At 36.4% G+C, this 23,792-nt stretch overlaps 1 protein-coding gene and 1 pseudogene across 11 annotated transcripts in view; one reads left to right on the top strand and one right to left on the bottom strand.

The window, feature by feature from the left end:
- The window catches only part of CCDC18 (coiled-coil domain containing 18), a 101,971-nt gene that overhangs the window by 18,334 nt on the left and 59,845 nt on the right, over positions 1–23,792 (top strand). For 9 of the 11 annotated variants that reach the window (XR_010410848.1, XM_064588808.1, XM_064588807.1 and 6 more), the window contains 8 exons: positions 4,544–4,640; positions 7,071–7,192; positions 8,200–8,491; positions 13,242–13,366; positions 14,134–14,294; positions 20,975–21,198; positions 22,330–22,440; positions 22,910–23,041. Coding sequence is in view for 10 of the 11 variants with exons in the window: in XM_064588808.1 (XP_064444878.1) it covers positions 4,544–4,640; positions 7,071–7,192; positions 8,200–8,491; positions 13,242–13,366; positions 14,134–14,294; positions 20,975–21,198; positions 22,330–22,440; positions 22,910–23,041 (1,264 nt within the window). In the remaining variant the exon portion in view is untranslated. The remainder of the gene's footprint in view (positions 1–4,543; positions 4,641–7,070; positions 7,193–8,199; positions 8,492–13,241; positions 13,367–14,133; positions 14,295–20,974; positions 21,199–22,329; positions 22,441–22,909; positions 23,042–23,792) is intronic. The other 2 variants (XM_064588801.1, XM_064588805.1) reach the window with 2 other exon arrangements.
- Positions 9,033–10,925, bottom strand: LOC123859381 (histone-binding protein RBBP4-like; annotated as a pseudogene).

The raw sequence follows: 23,792 nt of genomic DNA, 5'->3' as shown, positions 1-23,792 counted from the left end.
ACTATCCAGATCAAATACAGAATATTTGGTAAAACATATTGAAGTGACCCTAAATATCATATGTAAGAACAAGGTCTAAGAATAAGGGAGGCAATTTTGAAGCTGTGACCAAAGTGGAGAACATGCGTATAGATACCAGGACTTCTGAAGTTATATGAATTAAGTTAGTGTGATGTTGGTATAGGAATAAACAAACAAACAAAAAAAATCAGTTGTATGGAACAGACCCTCTTTAGCAAATACGCACACAGGGGAAACTTGATATGTAACAGGTGGCATAACAGATCAGGGGAAAGAATGGAGGAATCAATAAGTTAAGGTGTTGGACAGACTGACATCATGTGTTTCATATGTGGTATAGTGGAAAGGGTACAATGTCACTTATGTAGTATGCTCACAAGAATGAATAGTCTGAATCTACTCATAAGGAAACAGGCAAGGTTAAGCAGGTACTTAGCAGCATGCATTCATTGAATTACTGGATTTCTCACTTGGTACACATCAACCATCTAGAGAACAGAAGAAAACCCTAGTTTGATGTGTTTCTCTCATGGTGAAGCTTAAGAAAGGCTTACGAAATAGTAGGTAGTTGAGAAAAAAGAGGGAAGCAGGATGAGAAAAACATGTTGTAGTGATAATCTACTTCAGATAGCTTGAGTGGCTGCAGCACATTTCTGGCAGCTTTAGTCATAGGTCATTTAACTTTATACTTGATCACATTAGGAAGTAAAAGAAGGTAGAGTCATTGAATCTGGGGGTTCACAGTCAACATAGAATTGACCATCAGCTTCTGGCAGTTGAAGATCTCATCTGTGTGACTCTTCAATGGCAATGTCAGAATAGACCTTTGAGTAACCTTTGTGTATATGTGTGTGTGTGTGCAAAGGTTTTTTCTACTTATTAAACAGAGAATGCTCATATTTCCCTATATAAGAAAAAATTACTTGCATAGCATGATTCTTTTTTTTAAGATTTTATTTATTTATTTGACAGAGAGCGAGTGCAGGAACACAAACAGGGAGAGTGGGAGAGGGAGAAGCAGGCCTCCCACCCAGCAGGGAGCCCGATATGGGGCTCTATCCCAGGACCCTGGGATCATGACCTGAGTCTAAGGCATACGCTTAATGACTGCAAGCCACCCACGCACCCTGCATAGCATGATTCTAAAAGCACATGTTTTTTTTGTGTGCCTTATTTGACATTTAATTTTGTATCAGTAGTCCGTGTACCCCAGTGGTTGAGAGCAAGGGCCCACCTGCTTCTTAGATTCATACATTGTGTTTACTACTTAGTATGTGTGAGGGCATGCCTTGAGCATACTGTTTAATCTTTCTGGGTGCTAGTTACAGATAAAATAAGGATAATGTCCGATTAACTGAGTTGTGACCATTTGATTAGGTATATAAAGCATCTAAAGTTGTCTGTGGCACGTAATATATGTTGAATAAATTCAAGCTATTATTGTAAAAAAAAAAAGTCAGTGTCATGAAAGACTTAAAAAAAAGCTGAGATATTCCAGATTAAAGAAACTAAAGATATAAGATAACTAAAAGCAGTATGTGAAATAAATAAATAAATAAATAAATAAAAGCAGTATGTGATGATTCTGGATCAGAAGAAAAAAAAAAGATCTATAAAGAACATTATTAGAATAGCTGATAAAACTTACATATGAATTATATGTTAGATAATAGTATTGTAACAATTTTAGATTTCTTGAATTTGATAGTTGTGGTTGTATGAGGCAATGTCTGTTTGCTTAGGATACATGATAAAGTATTCAAGGCTGAAGGTTACTAATTTCTCTAGAATGTAGTTCAGTACAAAAACATCTCAGGTGAGAGACACAAGCAATTGTAGCAAAATATCAAAAATTGGTGAATCTGCATTAAGGGGTACCAATTTGAAATTTAAAAAACAAAAAGTTCAAAAAATGTTGCTGGGAGAATTCATTACTGATTTAAAAAAAATTAAATTAGGGGTGCCTGGGTGGCTCAGTTGTTAAGCGTCTGCCTTCGGCTCGGGTCATGATCCCAGGGTCCTGGGATCAAGCCCTGCATCGGGCTCCCTGCTCTACGGGAAGCCTCTGTCTCCCTCTCCCACTCCCCCTGCTTGTGTTCCTGCTCTCGCTCTCTCTCTGTCAAATGAATAAAATCTTTAAAAAAAAAAAAAAAAAGAAATGAAATCCCTGCTTTGTACTTGTAGGAGTGCTGACAATACTGACTCTGTTTTTGGCTCTTCATCTTGTTCATGTTCACTGGATTACCTCTCTTGGGGCTACTTGTTCTGGGCCCCTTGAGATTAGTATACATACCTTAGAAATGCCCATCAAGGTAGGGATAGGGGGAGGTTTGCTTTGGCCTCCCAGGAATCTGTTAGAAATAACTTAGTCTTTCCCCTTTCTGATGCATAGGTAGGCCACAAAATCTAATTAATGGTTAGCTGTCAGGTGCATGCAAACCCTCTGATCTCACTACAGTGTCCCCCTCTCCTCCCTGCCACGTGTCCCCCTGCTTTATAAAATCTATAGGCTAAAGTCTGGACTTTATAGAGAATAGCTATGGTGCTATGTGTTTTTTTGCTGATGGTTTTTTGCTGACGACCACGGATATGGCCCCCCCACCACTTAAGTTACCCTGAATAAAACTGTATAAACTGTATGGAGTGGTGTGCTTCATTTTCTGGTCTCAAAGTGCCTTCTTAGTTTGGGGGATACTTTACTGTCCCTCCTCTACCTTCTAACAATACTATATCTGTATACAAAAAATTATTCCAGATGGGTTAAAGACCCAATTGTGAAAAGTAAAACTTTTAGAGAAAGTGTAGAGGAATAGTTTTCATGATGTCTCATAGAAGGGGGAAGAATGTTTTTAAATGAGATTCAGATATATGTTAATTAATTGAATTAAAATAAATAAATAAATGAGATCCAGAAAGCATAAATACTATAGGAAAAGATGGCTAAATTTAAAATCCATTAAAATAAAAACTTTCTCTTCTATAGAACACATCATTTTAAAAATGAAAAAGACAAGACAGATATTTGGGGAAATATTTGCAAATAATTTAATTCACAAAGATTAGTATCCAGAATTCATAAAAAACTCTAACAAATCAGTAAGAAAAGGGAGGGGAAAATCTAGTAATAAAGACAAAGGATCTGGGGGTGCCTGGGTGGCTCAGTCGTTAAGCGTCTGCCTTCGGCTCAGGTCATGATTCCAGGGTCCTGGGATCGAGCCCCGCATCGGGCTCCCTGCTCGGCGGGAAGCCTGCTTCTCCCTCTCCCACTCCCCCTGCTTGTGTTCTCCTCTCTCGCTGTGTCTCTCTCTGTCAAATAAATAAAATCTTTAATAAAAAAAAAAAAAAAAAAGACAAAGGATCTGAACAGGTAAGGACGAGAAATCCAAATGGCCATTGAAACTTAGAAACTTGCTCAACCTCAGTTGATCAAAAATGCAGATTAAGGGGTGCCTGGGTGGCTCAGTTGGTTAAGCGACTGCCTTCAGCTCAGATCATGATCCTGGAGTCCCGAGAGGGCTCCCAGCTCAGGTCCCGATCCTCGGGAGTCCCGAGAGGGCTCCCTGCTCGGCGGGGCATCTGCTTCTCCCTCTGATCCTCTTCCCTCTCGTGCTCTCTGTCTCTCATTCTCTCTCTCTCTCAAATAAATAAATAAAATCTTTAAAAAAAAAAAATGCAGATTAAAACTATAACAAGGGGCACCTGGGTGGCTCAGTTGGTTAAGCGGCTGCCTTCAGCTTAGGTCATGATCTCAGGGTCCTGGGATCAAGCCCCACTTGGGGCTCCCTGCTCAGCAGAGAGCCTGCTTCTCCCTCTCCCTTTGCCTACCGCTCTGCCTACTTGTGCTCTCTGTCAAATAAATAAAATATTAAAAAAAAAGAAGAATTCACCCTTGATAAGCAGAGAGTCACTAATTTCCTTTACACTGGAAAGAATATGATGAGGTTTATTTAAATAATAGAAAAATTTTTAGGTGTGGGTATGATATTGACTACATTTCAGCCCAGTAGTCTCAGTTCAATGTCTAAGTATGAGGAGAGGTCAGGGTTAACTAAGGCAGTGCTTTGTAGTGGTTGGATTTTGTTGTTCAGATTTTTAGATATGTCTTCTGAAATACCTTTTTGAAAATTTACTTGCCCTTTGCAAAGGTCACAGGATTTACTGAGTATTTTTAATATATTAGACAGTGGACTGATTCTGTAATAACTGATCTTTGAAAATTTATACAGCCTAGGCCACTTCCCTTAATCTGTCTTTTCCAGACAAAGAAAAAAAATTGCCAACACATACGAATGTATATATGTTTCAAAGTTTATGTATTTTACATCTTATTTTTCATATTGATAATAGTGAGGAAATTCTTGTAGTCTCTCTTCTTCATTTTGCAGTTTAAGCCTACTATTCTTTTTTAGTACTGCTCATCTCTTAATTTTTCCTTCTAATAAAATACAGGTTACTTTGGAGTTTCACTAGTCAAATGCAGAGCATTCTTTACTTTTATTAATCATCCCTTTTTAAATTTTAGAGCTGAACGACAAAGGAATGAAGCACTATATAATGCTGAAGAGCTAAGTAAAGCTTTCCAACATTATAAAGAAAAAGTGGCAGAAAAACTGGAAAAGGTAAGAAGCAGATGTGCCAATTCAGTGTTTTGTGTTACTGTCTATATTCTAAATATAAAAATAGACATAAATAGAATATGTTTGTTTAGAGTTAAAGCAGTGAGTAATTTTTATGATCTCATAAAAATTGTTGGAATAAAGAATTTATAAATACTGGTTAAGACTGGTGTTCATAATCTTCTTATAATGAGCAAAAAACTTTTTTTTATCCAAAGTGGGAAAAGAATGGAGACAAGGGGAAGAACAATATATAGATAAAGGGAAAAAAATGCAGAGAAAGATGAGGTGAGTGAGCAGAGGTTGGAGCTGAAATTTGTTCCCATCACCTCGATGAAAATGAAGGCAGAGTAGATTGTATAGCCTTCAGTTGGTCTCCCTGGACCTACCACCCTGGGAGGGTCTGTCTTCTGCTTCTCAGAAGGAAGATCCTTGAACAGATTTGCATAGTAGTATAGTGGCTTTATTACATTCATTTAATATTTTCAAGTAATACCATATGGGTAATAAAACCTGTTTGGAGGAGGCCACATGCTGAATATTCAGATGTTGAGCTCAGAAGAGAGGTCTGGTCAATAGATACTAATGTGAGAGACTTTCATCTTGAGATAATTGAAACAGAGGGAGTTAATGATTCCGTTCAAAGGAAGGTAGAAGGGTAGAAGAAATATTAAAAATTTAGTAAGAGGGTTGCTTGGGTGGCTCAGTCGTTAAGCGTCTGCCTTTGGCTCAGATCATGATCCCACCCAGGGTCTTGGGATCGAGTCCCACTTCAGGCTCCTTGCCCAGCGGGGAGCCTGCTTCTCCCTCTCCCTCTGGCTGCCGCTCTGCCTACTTGTGCTCGCACAGCCTCTCTCTGTGTCAAATAAATGAAATTTTAAAAAACAATTTAATAAGAGGGGCGCCTGGGTGGCTCAGTTGGTTAAGTGTTTGCCTTCAGCTCAGGTCATGATCTCAGGGTCCTGGGATCAAGCCCCACATCGGGCTCCCCATTCTGCAGGGAGTCTGCTTCTCCCTGTGTCCCTCGCCCCGCTCTTGTGCTCTCTCTTACTCCCTCTCTCTCAAATGAATAAGAAGAATCTTTAAAAAAATTTTTTTAAATAAAAATTTAATAAGAAAGACAAATACCATATGATTTCACTAATATGTGGAATCTAAAAAACGAACAAAAAGCAAAATCAGACCAATAAATAAAACAAACTGATGGTTCACAGAGAGGGAAGGAGCAGGGGGAGGGCAAAATGGCTGTACCCGTAGGAGGTACAGGCTTCCAGTTAGGGAACGAATAAGTCACAGGGATGAAAGGCACAGCATAGGGAATAGAGTCAATGGTATTGTAATAGTGTTGCATGGTGTCAGATGGGAGCTGCACTTGTGGTGAGCATAGCATAATGCATAGAGTTGCTGAATCACTGTGTTGTACACCTGAAACTAATGTAACATTGTGTGTCAACTATTTTTCAATGAAAAATTTTAAAAATCAGAATCCTATTAGGTATTGGTCTTCAGTGTAAATTAATCAGATCACAGTTTTGAAAGCCTTGGAGAAGGTCCCTGTGGGAATGAGATCGCATAGAAGGGATTTTTAATAAGGTAATCTGTAGGGGGAGGTAGAATACTCAGTGGAGAGGGAGGACTTTATACAGGAAAGAGAGGAAAATGTAAGATGATTTTTTTACACTTCTCCTTAGGATTATCAGTTTCAAACCATGCTCAGCAGAGCCCTATAATTAGGTAGATGTAACAGAGAAAGTGGGGCAGATCTACTGAGCCCTCTTCTCCTACCACTCCAACCTGGGTGCTTATCTTTTTTTTTTAAAGATTTTATTTATTTCTCTGAGAGAGAGAGAGAGAGAATGAGCAGCAGGGAGGGGCAGAGGGAGAAGCAGGCTCCCCGCTGAGCAGGGGGAGCCTGATGTGGGACTCGATGCCAGGACTCTGGGATCACCACCTGAGCCGAAGGCAGACGCTTAACCGACTGAGCCACCCAGGTGCCCCCTGGGCACTTGACTTTTATCTGTTTTAGATTTGAACTGTGATTTCAGTGGGAGTATTCAGTGGCTAAAATTTCAAAAATTATTTCTCTAGAACGTTTGCAGTATAGTTAGCCTTTAGTAACTTGATGCAGCGTCACTACCTGAGTCGCTTGCTTTGCCCCTGTGAGGCCAGAACACTAGCTCTCAGATGGTAGTGCCGTGGCCCCTCGTCATAGGCTCTTAACCATATCTGGACAGGTGGTAGAGTCTCCCTACCTGTCCTATGTCACTGCCCAGGAAGTTTACTTTGCTCCTTTCACTACAAGATCAGGAACTTACACATGTGGAATACTTACTCTACTCTCCTGTTTATTTCTGAAATCACTACTTTTTAGTTTGAAACACCTAAATTTATGACCACAGTAGTATGTCCACTTAAAACAAATTATTGTTTTAGGTTCAAGTTGAAGAAGAAATATTAGAGAAAAATCTAATTAGCTGTGAAAAAGAAAATAAAAGGCTACAGGAAAAGTGTGGTCTATATAAAAGTGACCTTGAAATTCTGAAAGAGAAATTAAGGTACAGTATCTTGTTGTGGAAAAAGGATTTTTGTGTGGAAATGGAGAAAGAACTGCAACATTTTAAGATAGAATATTTTGTGTATTTAGTTATGGCCTTAAATTACATAGAAAGATAGGTTTCATGACTGAAATTGTTTTCTAGGTATAACATTAGGGTTTTTAACCAATAAAACATGTTGATATTAATATACTTGTAAATACAGAGTAATATGATCACCATATTTACTTTGCATATATTTAGAGAAAATGAACACACACATAATGTTCTTGTAGTGTGACATTAGCTGGTTAGTAAAATATGTGTTCTTCAAATCATGTGAATCACCTAATCCAGCCTTCTCATTTCAGAGACATTAAAAATGTGAAAAAGGACACTGTGAATGCATTGTGATGTATATCAGTATTTCATTTTTTATTGTTGAATATTATTCTGCTGTATGGATGTACCACATTTTTTTATCCATTTATCCATTCACCAACAGTTCTATAGATTGTTCTAATGTTTGACATGTTTTTATAGCTATATATGTATATATTTGAAAATAATACTGCCTAGTAATCAGTTAATGGTTGATTAATATTTTTTAGAGTTGTGGCTAATAGTTCATGATTTTTCCTTATATAGTCTAAAACTTTCTTCATGTTGCAATATGTTGAATTAGGATTTTGGAGTTAGATCTCCTGTCTTACACTTTTCAAAAGGGAGCAGAAGGCTTTGAAGATAATGGAGTTATCCTGCCCTCCTACTTACTGTGAGACACTGGCAAAGTTTCATAACCCTTCTATACCTTGGTTTCCTTATCTATAAACAGAGAATGATAATAGTGCTGCCCACATAAAGTTGTGAGTTTCTGGTGTGCAGAAAGTAGGCATTCAGTAAATGTGAGCAGGTGTTACAGTTCTAGAATTAAGGCTTTAAAATACTTTAAAAGTGCGTTTAACTAAATATAACTACTGAAAATGAATGTATATTTTATTTTCATTTTTATGCTTTTTTCTTTATAGGCAGTTAAAAGAAGAAAATAACAATGGAAAAGAAAAATTAAGGATCATGGCAGTGAAAAATTCAGAAGTTATGGCACAACTAACTGAGTCTAGGCAAAGTATTCTGAAGCTAGAGAGTGAATTAGAGGACAAAGAAGAAGTACTTAGAGAAAAATTTTCTCTAATGAATGAAAACCGAGAATTAAAGGTCCGTGTTGTAGCACAGAATGAGCGACTGGATTTGTGTCAACAAGAAATAGAAAGTTCAAGGGTAGAACTGAGAAGTTTGGAAAAAGTTATGTCCCAGTTGCCAGTAAGTATGGGTGAAAAAGAAAATTTTACTGAAGTGCTTTTTAAAAGGTCATCATCTTGTGTTTGCTTTATTAGTATGTATGTATGTGGGTATTTATTTTTACATATCTGTACTTTCAATCTTGAATTTCTTTTCTGTCTAATCCCTTTTGTTTTTCTGCACTTAACCTGTCTACTCTTCCACCCTTTCTTAGTCTCTGAGGTGCCATATGTAAGAACAACACAAGATTTTTTACAAATAGCTTTTTTTTTTTTTTAATGTAGAAAAGCAATTTATTCCATTGTAAGCACTTACACAGCTAGTCATCGAAAGTAACAGGCCTGCTGGTGAAACAGGTCACCCAAAATAGAGATGGTACCAAACTAGGGGTCAAAGACTAACTCCTAAAAAAAAAAAGCAACTCTTATCCAGGATTAATTTAATTTTAAAAACAAATACAAGCTATCAATTCACTCTTCTCAACTCAACTGGACAGTCTACCTGTGGTATAACTGTCAGGTAAAAACATACATCTTTACAACTTGGTAGTCCCAAGTTTTAAAAAACCATTTCACAGAAAGGAAAGAAATATGAAAACAGCTCAAGAAATACACTAACAAGCAAAAATATATGGGGGAAAGAGGAACACATAGTTTTGACTTAACTGAAGAAACTGAGAGGAGACTGGTCTACATAGGAAAATGTGCATCCTGGAAAGTCAGGTGTGAAAATTTTACAACAGGAATTTATATGACTTGAATCTCCCCCATTTCCTGAATAAAAACGACATCTTGTGGTATTTATACCTCATGGCTCAGACATCTACCTCACTTGTCTCTACTCCTTCCTTCCTTTAGCCTTTACTTAAAGGAGTCTGAAAAACTTGGGGTTATAGCCTAAGAAGAAAAATAACCACACATAATATTCCCCTTTCTGTGGCTACTTTAGACCTTTGTTACTAGAAAACTCCTAAAGAAAATTTAAATATAAGTCTGTGGCTTTACTGAATCAAGTCCCCCAGTTAATATTTAGAAAACACCCTCTGTTTAGGCTAATAACATTGTTGATGGTACCTATCATAGAGGGATAGCCAAACAAAGTCTGTGTCTCAAAACCAGTGTTAAATCAATCTCAGGGTTGAGAGGAATAAAAGGGGGAGTCTAAAATCACAAGAAGTGCAGGCATATCTAGGACCCTTGTCCTTCTGGATCCACGCTTCCTTCAGGATCTTCATCATTATAAATGTTCTCTGGCATTTGCCACACTTGCATGATATTGTCTTCTGATAGAGAACAAATCACCCAAGATTTATTGGGATTCCAGGAGAAATCAGATATCTTGGCAGTGTGACCACCATGAATAAACAACAATTCTGGTGGCCCATCTTCTGCATCTTCTGGGGATTGTTCCTCTCCAATTTTACTTAAATCCCAGACATTCAGTCTGCAATCAGTACCACTGGAAGCCAAAATAGTCTCATTGTGAGGCGACCACTGAACCTGGAATATTTCATCCTTATATGATTCAAAGGAATGCAACTTAAGTTTCAGATTTCTCAGATCCCACAAGGCAACAATCTCGTCGGCTACCCTGTGGCCAGAATGAACTCACTATAAGGATTGAAAGATAGGCAGTTCACTTCAGCAGTGTGAGCATCAACTGAGTGGCTTGGTTTGGAAGCATTGTTTGAACGAGTATCCCAGATCATAAGTTTCTGATCATCAGCAACTGACCCAAACAGAGACTCATGGAGCAGATGCCAGGAAACATCTTCTACTACCGCTGTATGTCCTGTAAAGATGGTCTTCGCATCCACCACTTTTCCTTCCTTTGGAACAGCACTGATGTCCCAGAGGCAGATGGTATGGTCGTCTGAAGCACTAAGTAAGTGCCCACTGAGATTTGGGTTCCAAGAAAGTACATAACCTTCCTTCTGATGTCCACACAGATGCAAGTCTGGGTTGCACTCTCCAGAAGGGTCTGGTTTGGAAGGATGTTTTGTATAGTCAAAAATAAGAACATCACTGGATGGAGTCTTTGTTGCAATAATGCAAGGGTTCTGGGGCATATAACGTGCCCGGTTTACTTCTTCCATGGTTGATCTTGATTTCTATTTCAATTTTTCCACTATCTGAGCCAAAACCTCCAAATTCTCCTTTCTCACTGTTGTATTGTGAAGCATCAAACTGAGCATCATCGTTAGGGAGCTGCACACTGGCTATCACAAGATGGTTTTGTTCATCTGACGTGTGTGTTCCCAGGACAAGTCGAAGAATGCTGAAGTCTTTCCCTTCTGGTCTGGTTACATCTGGAAGCCACTGTGCAGTTAGGCTAGGCCACTCCAGAGCATGGGTCACCAAATCATAAAGAAAAGGGGTGTTCTTTTCCATATTTTGTACTCTTCGTTGCTCACACGTTCTACTGCGTCATCAAAGGCTGCTTCCTTGTTGGCCATGGCCGGCAGGCAAGCCGGGGGGGATCCCGGGGTCGAGTGTTGCCGGAGGGATGGGGAGGCTACAGGTGCTCGCTCTGCGCGCACGGCCTCTCTTGTTTCTACAAATAGCTTTCTTCAAGTAACATTGACATACCATAGAATTCACTCATTTTAATTGTACTGTTCAGTTATTTTTAGTAAACTTACAAGTTTTGGAACAATACCACAATCTAGTTTTCAAACATTTTTATCATCCCCAAAAGATCCCTTGTGCCTATTTATAATTAGTCCCTGTACCCACACCCACCCCTAGGAAACCACTAATCTGATTTCTGTCTCTAGAGATTTGTCTTTTATGAGCATTTCATATAAATAAAATTGTACAATGTATGGTCTCTTGCATTCTAAAAATTTGGGGGGATCATTCATTGTGACATATATCAGTACTTCATTTCTTTTTATTGTTGAATATTAGTCCATTATATGGATATACCTCATTTTATTTATCTATTCACCATTAGATGGACATTTGGAGTGCTTCCACTTCTGGACTATTAAGAACAATGCTGCTGTGAAAATTTGCATACAACTCTTTGTGTGGACATACTTTCATTTCTCTTGAGTAGATAGATACCTAGGAGTAGAATTTCTAGGTCATATGGTGAAGTTATGTTAAACTGTTTTCCAAAGTGGCTATACCATTTTTTGTTCTCATGAGGAATGTACGAGGGTTCCTGTTTTTCTGCATCCTAGCTAACATTTTTTATTATCTGTCTTTCAGGTTTTAGCCATCTTAGTGGGTATAAAGTGGTATCACATTGTGGTTTTAATTTGCATTTTTCTAATGAATAATAATGTGCAAATTTTCATGTACTTATTAGAATGCACAGAACAGTAAAATGTTTTTATGATAGCAGCTGGCCACCATTTCTCTTTCAGTTATACATATGACCATATATAAGTGAGATTAGGAAGAAAGTAAGTATAACTGTATCAGAAGTCCATAATTGATAGGTGTAAAATAAAGGTGAGATCAGGAGAAGAGTGTATATAAATGCGTCATGGCTGGTTTCAAATATATTTGAATGGGTGGTAGACTCTTAACCAATTTTAAACTGTCATGGAATTAAGCTGAAAGGGAACTTAGAAATCATCTGATTCAACACCATCATTTTATTGACAAAGAAATGTAGTGCCAAGGAAATAAGTAACTTTTATAACTAGCTAGCAGCAGAATTAAAACTAGAATGTATGATTCTTGATTCCCAGCCCTCTGCTATATCTACTTTCCTAGGATCCTGATTATTTGCTTAGGTTTTAAATGTTCTGTTTACTTTTGAAATTTGATAGTAATTAGATGCAGATAGCATTCATTTTTAAAAATTTTTTTAAAAGATTTTATTTATTTGAAAGAGAATAAGTGGGGGGAGGAACAGAGGGAGAGGAACAAGCAGGCTCCCTGCTGAGCAGGGAGCCCATGCAGGGCTCCACCCCAGAATCCTGGGATCATGACCTGAGCCAAAGGCAGATGCTTAACCGACTAAGCCACCCAGGTGCCCCGATAGCATTCATTTTAAACTGATATTCTCATTTGACTCAATATCAAGAATTACTTTGTATGTGATTCTGAAGTTGGTGTGGTAATATGTTTGAGCCTGTGTTTCGTGCAATGCTAAGAATAATGTGGTTTGGAAATGGGAATTTTTTTCATTTCTAGAAAGCTTGATTTGGTTATAGTTTGAAGATAGTAGTCATTAAGTGCTTATCTTGCCCCTTTTCATAACTAATTTAAAAAATTCTCTATTGTTCAAACATACAGAAAAACAGACCAATGCAGCACACCATTTGCTATATCTGAGTAACATATTGTGATATCCACTTCATATTTTTTTAGAATAAAGTTTTACAGATAAATAAGCCTCCTTATATACTGTGTTAGATCCCAATTCTTTCCATCTCTCCACAGAGGTAGGCACTATTCCGAAACGCATGTGTATCCTTCTTGTCTATATTTTAAATGTTGCCACATATGCATGCTCTAGAAAAACATACATAACTAATATATTTTGGAAAATACTACATGTGCCTCTGTTGTTTTTCACTTAATGTAGTGTTATACGATGTCTCCAAATGATTTATATAATTCAGGTTTATTTTAACTCTTGTGGTGTTCCTGTTACCTTAATGTTTCATAATGTATTTATACATTTATCCTATTGATGGACACTAGGTTATTTCTATTTATTCACACAACTTTTAAAAATTGGAGTTCTGAATAATGAAACAATTGCATCATAGATGTTGTAAGTTTATATATGTTTGTTTTTAAATTTGCAGTTAAAAAGAGAAATGTTTGGTTTTAAATCATCTCTTTCTAAACACCAGATGAGTAGTTTGTCAAACAAGGAAGACAATTACATTGGCTGCTGTGAGGCAAATAAAATGGTGATTTCAGAATTGAGGTATGGTTTTCAGATGCTGAAGTTGTAGCAAATACAATTTTTTTTTAATTGGTAATTAAAATCTTTGAGAAGATGAAAAATGTACAGAAAAGTTCTGCAAGTATTATAACAAATATCTGTGTTTCCATAACTAAGAATTGATTATTCTTAACATTCTGTGATATTTTTTTCAAATGTTTTTAAGTAAAAACTAAAAACATTATGGGATGTTCTTTCCACTAGTTTCATTCTCCTAAGTATCCACCATCCTGAATTGGATGTATATTCTTCAATCCATTTTGTATATGTTTACATCCACACATGGAAAATATACTATGTGTTTATATTGTTTGTAATTTTGCTTTTTCACTCAGCATTATTTTTTAAATTCATACATGTTGAGGTAGGTAGTTAGAGTGACTAATCAATGGGTGGATTAGTATGGTTAGTTTTAATAGCTATATAGGAGTCTATCCTATAACTGTATCACTATTTATTGATAGCTACCTTGTTTCTAGTTTTCTTCTATTACAAACAGTGCTGCAAAGTACATACCTTTACATGTTTCCTTTTACAATATGCCAGTTTCTCCAGTGTATATTCCTAAAAGTGAAATTTCTGGGTCATGGTGTGTGTACATTTTTAGTTTTACTAGGTACTATCAAGTTTTTAAAGTAGCTGAATCAATCTACATTAAATTTTTTGCTAACTTGAAAGGTAAAAATGGTATGAGATATATATATATAGGATCTTTCTAATAATTTTTGGTGTATTTTATTTTGTTCCAGGATTAAGCTTGCAATAAAGGAGGCAGAAATTCAAAAGCTTCAGGCAAACCTGGCTGCAAATCAGTTATCTAAGAGTCTTTTTGCTTGTAATGACAAACAAGAAAGTGGCAAATTAAATAGTTTAGAGACAGAACCGGTAAAACTAGGAGGTAATCAATTAGGTGAGTGTATAAAATTGAAATTTTTAATTCTAAGTCTTTTTTTTAAAGATTTTATTTATTTATTTCAGAGAGAGAGAGAGAGGGGGAGCACAAGTATGAGTGGGGAAGGGGCAGAAGAAGCAGGCTCCCCGCTGAGTAGGGAGCCCAGTGCGGGGCTCGATCCCAGGACCCTGGGATCATGACCTGAGGTAGATGCTTAACCAACTGAGCCACCGAGGCGCCCCTTAATTCTAAGTCTTTTATGATAGTTTTTTAGAGAAATGGATTATCAAAAGTTTAATCTGTTAGTACTAGTTTGGGTTGGTAAGACAGCAAAAATTTCAAAATTGTTGAACTTTGCATTTTAGGGCACCTGGGTGGCACAGTCAGTTAAAATGTCCAACTCTTGGTTTTGGCTCAAGTCCAATCTCAGGGTCATGAGATCGAGCCCTACAATGGGCTATTTGGAAGTTTTCTTTCCATTTCTATTTTTTGGAACAGTTTGAGAAGAATGGGTATTAACTCTTCTTTAAATGTTTGGGAAGCCATCTGGCCCTGGATTTCTGTTGGTTGGGAGATTTTTTTTTTTTTTTTTTTAAGATTTTCTTTATTTGATAGAGACCCAGTGAGAGAGGGAACATAAGCAGGGGGAGTGGGAGAGGGAGAAGCAGGCTTCCCGCAGAGCAGGGAGCCTGATGTGGGGCTCGATCCCAGGACCCTGGGATCATGACCTGAGCTGAAGGCAGACGCTTAACGACTGAGCCACCCAGGCGCTTGGTTGGGAGATTTTTGATTACCAATTCAATTTCTTTGTTGGTTATCGGTCTGTTCAAGTTTTCTGTTCTTCCTGTTTCAGTTTTGGTAGTTTATATGTTTCTAGGAATGCATCCATTTCTTCCAGATTGACTGGGTGGCATATAATTTTTCATAATATTTTATAATTATTTGTATTTCATTGGTGTTGCTTGTGATCTCTCCTCATTCATGATTTTATCAATTTGAGTCCTTTCTCTCTTTTTTTTTTATGATTTTTTATTTATTCATTTGAGAGAGAGTGTGTGAGAGCATGAGCAGGGGTAGGGGCAGAGGGAAAGGAAGAAGCAGAGTCCCCACTGAGCAGGGAGCCTGACGTGGGGCTCAATCCCAGGACCCCAAGATCATGACCTGAGCTGAAGACAGACGCTTAACTGACTGAGCCACCCAAATGCCCTTCTCTTTTCATTTTAATAAGTCTGACTCAGGGTTTATCAGTTTTATTCTTTCAAAGAACCAGCTCCTGGTTTCATTGATCGTTCTGGGTTTCTTTTTTTGTTTGTTTCTATATCATTTATTTCTGTTCTAATCTTTATTATTTCCCTTCTTCTGGCTTTAGGCTTCATTTGTTGTTCTTTTTCTAGCTCCTTTCCAATGGCTTTCTTTTTAAAACAAAAATATATTTCTTTTTTTTTTTTTTTGAGATTTTATTTATTTGAGAGAGAGAACATGAGAGAGAGAGAGAGTGCACAAGCAGGGGGAAGGAGCAGAGGGAGAGGGAGAAGCAGACTCTCCACTGAGCAGGGAGCCCAGTGCAGGACTTGATCCCAGGACCCTGGGATCATAACCTGGGCTGAAGGTAGATGCTTAACTGACTGAGCCACTCAGGTGCCCTCCAGTGGATTTTTTATAGAACAGTAGAACAATCCTAAAATTTGTATGGGACCACAAATAGCCAAAGTAATCTTGAGAAAGTAAAACAAAACTGGAGGCATCACAGTTCATAATTTCAAACTATATTACAAAGCTATAATAATCAAAACAGTATGGTGTTGGCATTAAAAACAGACATATAGATCAATGGAACAGCGTAGAGAGCACAAAAATAAACCTGTGCATATGGGGTCAATCAATTTAGAACAAAGGAGACAAGAACAAACAATAGGATAAGGATAGTCTTTTCAATAAACAGTGTCAGGGAAACTGAATAGCTGTATGCAAAAGAGTGAAAGTAGACGTCTACTATCTTACAGACAAAAATCAACTCAAAATGGATTACAGACTTTAATATAAAACCTGAAACCGTAAAACTTCTAGAAGAAAATATAAGAAAAAAGCTCCTAGATATCAGTCTTGGTGATGATTTTCTTTTGGATTTGACACCAAAATCAAAAGCAAGAAAGTAAAAATAAACAAGTGGGACTATATCAAACTAAAAAGCTTCTGTCCAGCAAAAGAAAAGACAACCTATAAAGTGGGAGAAAGCATTTGTAAATCATATCTGATAAGGGGTTAATATCCAAAATACATAAAAACTCATACAACTCAATACAAAAAAATAATTCAGTTAAAAAATGGGCAGAGGCGGGGCACCTGGCTCAGTCGGTTGAGCATCTAACTCTTGATTTCAGCTCAGGTCATGATCTCAGGGTCGTGGGATCGAGCCCCAGGTTGGGCTTGGCACTCAGTGTGAAGTCCACTTGTCCCTCCCCCTCAGCTCTTCCCCCAGCTCTCTCTCTCAAATAAATATTTTTTAAAAATGGGCAGAGGATCTAAATAGACATTTTTCTAAAGAAGACATCCAGATGGTAAACAAACACATGAAAAGATGCTCAACAGCACTAATCATCAGGGAAATGCAAATCAAAACCACAATGAGGGATGCCTGGGTGGCTCAGTCGGTTGGGCGTCTGCCTTCAGCTCAGGTCATGGTCCCAGGGTCCTGGGATCGAGTCCCGCATCGGGCTCCCTGCTCTGCGGGGAGCCTGCTTCTCCCTCTGCCTCTGCCTCTCTCTCCCTCTCTGTCTCTCATGAATAAACAAATAAAATCTTAAAAACAAAACAAAACAAAAAACCCCAAAAACCACAATGAACTATCACCCCACATCTGTCAGAGTGGATATCATCAAAAAAACAAGAAATAAGCATTGGTGAGGATGTGGAGAAAAGAGAACCCTGTGCCCTGTTGGTGAGCATGTAAATTGATACAGCCGCTTTGGAAAACAGTATGGAAGTTCCTCAAAAAATTAAAAGTAGAACTACCATATGTTGCAGTAATTCCACTTCTGAGTATTTACCCGACATCTGAAATCACTGTCTTTTTATTATGTTCAGTTAGCCACCATATAATACATCATTAGTTTTTGATGTAGTGTTCCATGATTTATTGTTTGCGTATAACACCCAGTGCTCATCACAACACGTGCCCTCCTTAATACCCATCACCCGGCTTCCCCATCCCCCCACCCCCCTGAAATCACTATCTTGAAAAGATGTCTTATATATGTCTGCACATATATATATATATATATATATATATATGATATATATATATATGTCATCTGCCCCTTCCCCTGCTCGTTCTCTCAATCTCTCTCAAATCTTCTTTTTCTTTAAAGATTTTAATTATCTATTTGACAGAGACAGACAAGGCGAGAGAGGGAACACAGCAGGGGGAGTGGGAGAGGGAGGAGCAGGCTTCCCGCTGAGCAGGGAGCCCCATGCAGGGCTTGATCCCAGGACCCTGGGATCATGACCTTAGCCGAAGGCAGACACTTAACGACTGAGCCACCCAGGTGCCCCTCAAATAAATAAAATTAAAAAAAAAGCTCTCATCCCTCCCCAAAATTTGTAACTATATGTGATGACGGATGTTAAATAGACTTACTGTGGTAATCATTTCAAAATATATACATATATCAATTCATTATGTCATACACCTGAAACTAATACAATGTTATATGTCAATTATATATCAATAAAAATAGATGGAATAACTATATTAATTTCAGACAAAGCAGAGTTGAGACTGACAGAACTAGAAGGATAAATTAACAAACCCACATACATATTTGAAGATTTCAAAACTTCTTTCTCAGTAACTGATAGAACAAGTACACAGAAAATCATTAAGGGGAAAGAAGACTTAAGTACTATAAAGAAGTTTAATATGATTGACATTCATTCTACACAATAATCACCAGAATATACAATTTTCTCAAATGTATTTAAAATATTCATCAAAATACTCCATATGCTGGCCTATAAACTAAGTCTCAAAACATTTTAAACAACTGAAATCAGGTTCATTCATGAATTAGGTTGTTTAAGAAAAACAACCTAATGTCCACTACTAATAACAGAAAGATACCCGGAAAATTCTAAATATTTGGAAATAAACTCAGGAGATATTGTAGGATATTTTGAAGTAAATAAGATGAAAATACAACATATAAAAATTAGTGGGAGCTACAGCATTGCCTAATGATAAGTTTATACCTTTAAATACTTAGATTAGAAAAGAAGAAATGTTTAAAATCAATAATCTAAGCTTTCACTGTAAGAAAAATTAAAGATATAATTAAACCCAAAGAAAATTGAGAAGGAGTATAATTGATCCTGAGGGAAATGTTTTTCTGGTTTTGGGGTTTTTTTTAATTGAAGTATAATTAAAATAGCGTGTTATGTTAGCTTCAGGTGTATGATATAGTAATTCAACATTTCTATACATTACTCAGCATTCATCATGATAAGTGTATTCTTAATCCCTTTTAACTATTTAACTTTCCCCCTCCCTCTGGGAACCACCAATTTGTTCTCCATATATGAATTTTTTTTTCTTTTTTTCTTTGTTCATTTGTTTCTTAAATTCCACATGTGAGTGAAATCACACAGTATTTGTCTTTCTCTGTCTGAATTATTATTTCACTTAGCATTATATCTTCTAGGTCCATTCATGCTGCAAATGGCAAGATCTCATTCTTTTTTATGGCTGAGTAATATCCCATTTTATACACACACCCACACCCCATCTCCTTTATCCATTCATTTATCGATGGACACTTGGGTTGCTTCCATATCTTGGCTATTATAAGTAATAATGCAATAAATATAGGGGTGCATATATCTTTTCAAATTAGTGTTTTCATTTTCTTTGCATGTATACCCAGTAGTGGAATTACTAGATCATATAATAATTCTGTTTTTAATTTTTTAAGGAACTTCCATATTGTTTTCCAAGTGGCCGCACCAGTTTTCATTCCCACCAACAGTGCTGTGTTTTTGATTTTAGCTGTTCTGGCAGGTGTGAGGTGATATCTTATTGAGGTTTTGATTTGCATTTCCCTGATAATTAGTGATGTCAAACATTTTCTCATGTGTCTGTTGGCCATTTGTCTACTGATGAAAATGTTAGATGTCTTGATTGTGGTGATAGTTACAAAGGTATAAACATATAAAAAAACTGATAGTTACAAAGGTATAAACATATAAAAAAACATTTGATAAAACGTATCAAACTTTATATTTTAAATGGGTGCATCTTATTGTAAGTAAATTTTACATCAGTCTACATTTTTATTTATTATTTTTTTTAAAGATTTATTTATTTGAAAGAGAGAGTGTGGGGGGGGCAAAGGGAGAGGGAGAAAGAAACTGTCATCTTGGTATTTGTTTGCTATTTATTCTAATGCCCTTTATTCATCTTTCCTGCTTTCTTTTGGATCAATTATATTTTAGTATTCCATTTTGTCTCCACTATTGATTAGCTAACTATACCTCTTTATTTTCTTAATGGTTGCCCTAGTGGTTAACATATGTATCTTTAACTTATCATTGTCTATCTTCAAGTATGATTGGCTGGTGGCAGGAAAATGACAGCAGAATTAGATAGCTAAGTGATTAGAGAGAATAGGGATGAGTGATGAGATTATTAGCAGAATGAACGGTAGTTATTAGAGGTGTTGATAAATATGTTATAAATTCTCTTACATCAAAGAGTATAGAGCTAATGATAGATAGATAGCCTAGAAAGTGAAATATTAGGGATATGGAGAACTGATAGGAAATGGCTACTTAAGTAACCCTTGAAGGCATAGTACATCTCTACATATTTCCATACCTGTGTGTGTTCTTATGCAATCATATACATTATGCCTCTTTAAGGCACTCCTGAAAGCTCAGTCACTTTTAGGTGGGAGTAAGTTTATATGTTTGTAGTGGAGAAAGGATGTGTTTGAACAACTATCTTTGATAATCCTTAGTAGTTCAAAAAGCATCACTGAATTCTCATGAGCTAGTTTAGACTAGGAAGGATTCGTCTTCAGCTTTTGAACTTGCATCTGTATACAATATATGAAAATATTCTTTTTTTAAAAAGATTATTTGAGAGAGAGAGAACATGAGAGAGAGAAAACACAAGTGGGGGGAGGGGAAGAAGGGAGAGGGAGAAGCAGACTCCGCTGCTGAGCAGGGAGCCTGATGCAGGGCTCAATCCCAGGACCCTGAGATCATGAACTGAGCCGAAGGCAGAGCCACCCAGGTGCCCCTACATCAAAATATTAATGATGCCAAGTTATCCAGAGAAATTTTATGGTCGACTTCAGTTTAAGGAAACAGAACAACTTTTTTTTTAAACAGTGATTTTTTTTTACAATGTTTTCTTTCCAAAAAATTTTATAGTGAGAGAAGGGCTCTTTCTGGTGTGAAGGAATAGTCTAGAAAAGTGAATGATTCAGAAGATTTTATTCCTACTTTGTTATGTACTTAATTATAGAAAGTACCTTACCATGTTCCTTCATTATATTTTCCTTAACGTATGTCTTTCTCCATTCCCTTTAGTATTCTTCAGATGAGAAATTAAACTTTGTTTATGATTAAAACTTTCAACATTGAATAGGTTTTTATTCTTTAAGTTTTATACAGAACAATTTTCCTTTTATGTTTGTTAGCAGAAAGAATAAAAGACCAAAATCAACATACTGTGAATAAGCAATATGAAAGAGAAAGGCAGAGACTTGCTTCTGGAATAGAAGAACTACGTGCTAAGTTGGTGCAAATAGAAGCTGAGAATTCTGATTTGAAGGTTAACATGGCCCACAGAACTAGTCAGTTTCAGCTGATACAAGAGGAGCTGCTGGAGAAAGCTTCAAACTCTAGCAAACTAGAAAGTGAAGTAAGCTTGAATTAGCTGTTTATATGTACTAACTTTGGAGACAAGAAAAAAGGCACTATAGTTGTGTAAAAGTTGTATGTGTAAGTCCAGATTTATACATCAGTTATAAATTCTTTTAAAATTATATTTGGAAACCTTTGGGTTTTAACCTATGTTGAAAGTGAGAAATTACTCTCTAGTGGCTAACAGGTCTCAAATATGGTGGACCTTCTAATGTATTGCAGTCTGTTATTTCTTCCAAGTATAAGTTAATATGGCTAATACACATTTACAAGTCAAGAATTTGGATTATGTAATTGGAAGAAAAGGAGTGATAATAGAGGATTTTGAATGTTAGCTAACAGCAGAACCGGCTGGGAAGCCTGTTAAACATGTAGATTTCTGGGTACTGTTCTAATGATTCTGATCCAGTAGGTATGGAGTCATGCTCAGAAATCTGCATTTGTGAACAACTGCATGTGATTATGATGCAGATATGCTTGGATTACATTTTGAAAAGTGCATAATGTGTGTTTTGTGAGTATTTGATCTTCATTTCTATTGAGGATAGAATAAGGATGCCTTTTTAGGTAATTATAGACCAGGACCACATGTGTATATGTTATACTCACTTTAAAACTGAGGCTGATGCTGTCTGTAGGAGTACTTTTAAAAGGTCTGATTTCTCATTTTAAAATCTGTAGCCTACACCAAGGAAAAACTTACATTATGTAAGTAATGGAAAAGGAGATTTAGTCAGTCTAAATCTAAATTATAGCCATCAGCTTACTTAGAAAATTATCTAGTACTGAGATTAATAACTTTTCAAATTACAAAATTATTACAGTCTTGTTGAAAATACACAAAGGACAAAGAAGAAAATAAACCATTGATAATTCCACCACCAGAAATAGCTACTGTTAACATTTTATTATACTAATTTCAGTCTTTAACAGCTACTTTTAAGAAATGGGTTAGGATGCAATCATATTTGGACATAGGGGTCAGAATTAAACTACTTATGTATTACATAGATGGAACAATCTGTCATATACCTGGCCTTCCCTTCACTATTTTTCTTCTAAATTGTCACTTATCTTTAAAAGTAATTTTTTAAAAAATAATTTTTAATTTCTTTCAATATGTTTTCAGATGACAAAGAAGTGTTCTCAACTTTTAACTCTCGAGAAACAGCTAGAAGAAAAAATAGTTGCTTATTCCTCTATTGCTGCAAAAAATGCAGAACTAGAGCAGGAGCTTATGGTAAAAATTACTGTTTGGCTACAAATTCACTGTGACTTTGGGCACTTGATTTGTGACAGCGTGTTTGTTTTAGTATCATTGTTGTACAGTATACCGAATAGGAAAGTATAAATTATACTAAACTTTCCTGATGATTCATTTTTTTGCTTCTGTATTTTTAAGTTTATAGGCTTATATGGCAAGTTGTTATCTGCAATTTCTGATTTTTATTCTAGTAGAATTGAAGGAAATAGTATACTTCTTTGATAGGCTTTTCAGTATTTTAAAATAGTTAAATCTTTCATTTTGATGTGGTTTTTTAAAATAACCATTTTGTCTCTTCAGTAAATGTTTAATTTTTGAAGTTTTACATATTACCTACTGTGATTCTTCAAAGAATAGAGTATGACAAATTTAATGCTTTACTTATGTACTTTTATGTAAAACTAGTTCTCAGTTATGTTCTTTTAAAGTCTTTTTGTATTTCTAGGAAAAGAATGAAAAGATAAGAAGTCTAGAAACCAATATCAATACAGAACATGAGAAAATTTGTTTAGCTTTTGAAAAGGCTAAGAAAATTCATCTTGAACAGCATAAAGAAATGGAAAAGCAGATTGAAAGAGTAAGATATTATGTTTTTCTTTTTTGTGGCTGAATAATACTCTACCGGGTGTGTGTGTGTGTGTATAAAAATAAGAGCTTGAAATATAGAGCAATAACATTATTCAAACTGCACAACAGAGAGAAAAAAAGATTTAGAAAAAGAACAGAGCCTAAGGGACGTGTGGGATAATATCAGAACTGAAACTCTATACCCATTAAACAATACCTCCCATTATGCCCTCCCCCCATCCCCTAGCTACCATCATTCTACTTTCTTCTGTCCCAGTGATTTTGACTACCCTAAGTATCTCATGTAAGTGGAATCATACAGTATTTGTCTTTTTGTGACTGGCTTAATTCACTTAGCATAATGTCCTTGAGGTTCATCCATGTTGTGGCATACTGCGGAATTTACTTCTTTTATAAGAATGAATATTCTGTTGTCTGTATATACCACATTTTGCTTATCCATTTATCTATCAATGGACACTGATTGCTCTGGCCAGAACTTCTAGTACTGTGTTGAATAGAAATGAAAGGGGGCATCCTTGTTTTGTTCCTGATCTTAGAGGAAAAGTTTTCAGTCTTTCACCATTTTCAGTATGATGTTAGCTGTAGGTTTTCCATATATGGCTTTTATTATGTTAAGGTAGTTTTATTTTATTCCTAGTTTGTTGAGTATTTTTATCATGAAAGGGTGTTGAGTTTTGTCAACTCTTCTGCATCAGTTGAGATGATCATACTTTTTTTTTTTCTTCATTCTGTTGATA

The sequence above is a fragment of the Mirounga angustirostris genome, unplaced genomic scaffold, assembly GCF_029215605.1.
Source record: "Mirounga angustirostris isolate CCGP_5_RB_7025 unplaced genomic scaffold, mMirAng1.0.hap1 SCAF_4, whole genome shotgun sequence".
Lineage (NCBI taxonomy): Eukaryota > Metazoa > Chordata > Mammalia > Carnivora > Phocidae > Mirounga > Mirounga angustirostris.
Note: the sequence above shows the minus strand (reverse complement) of the source record. Positions and strands in the feature narration are given on the sequence as shown.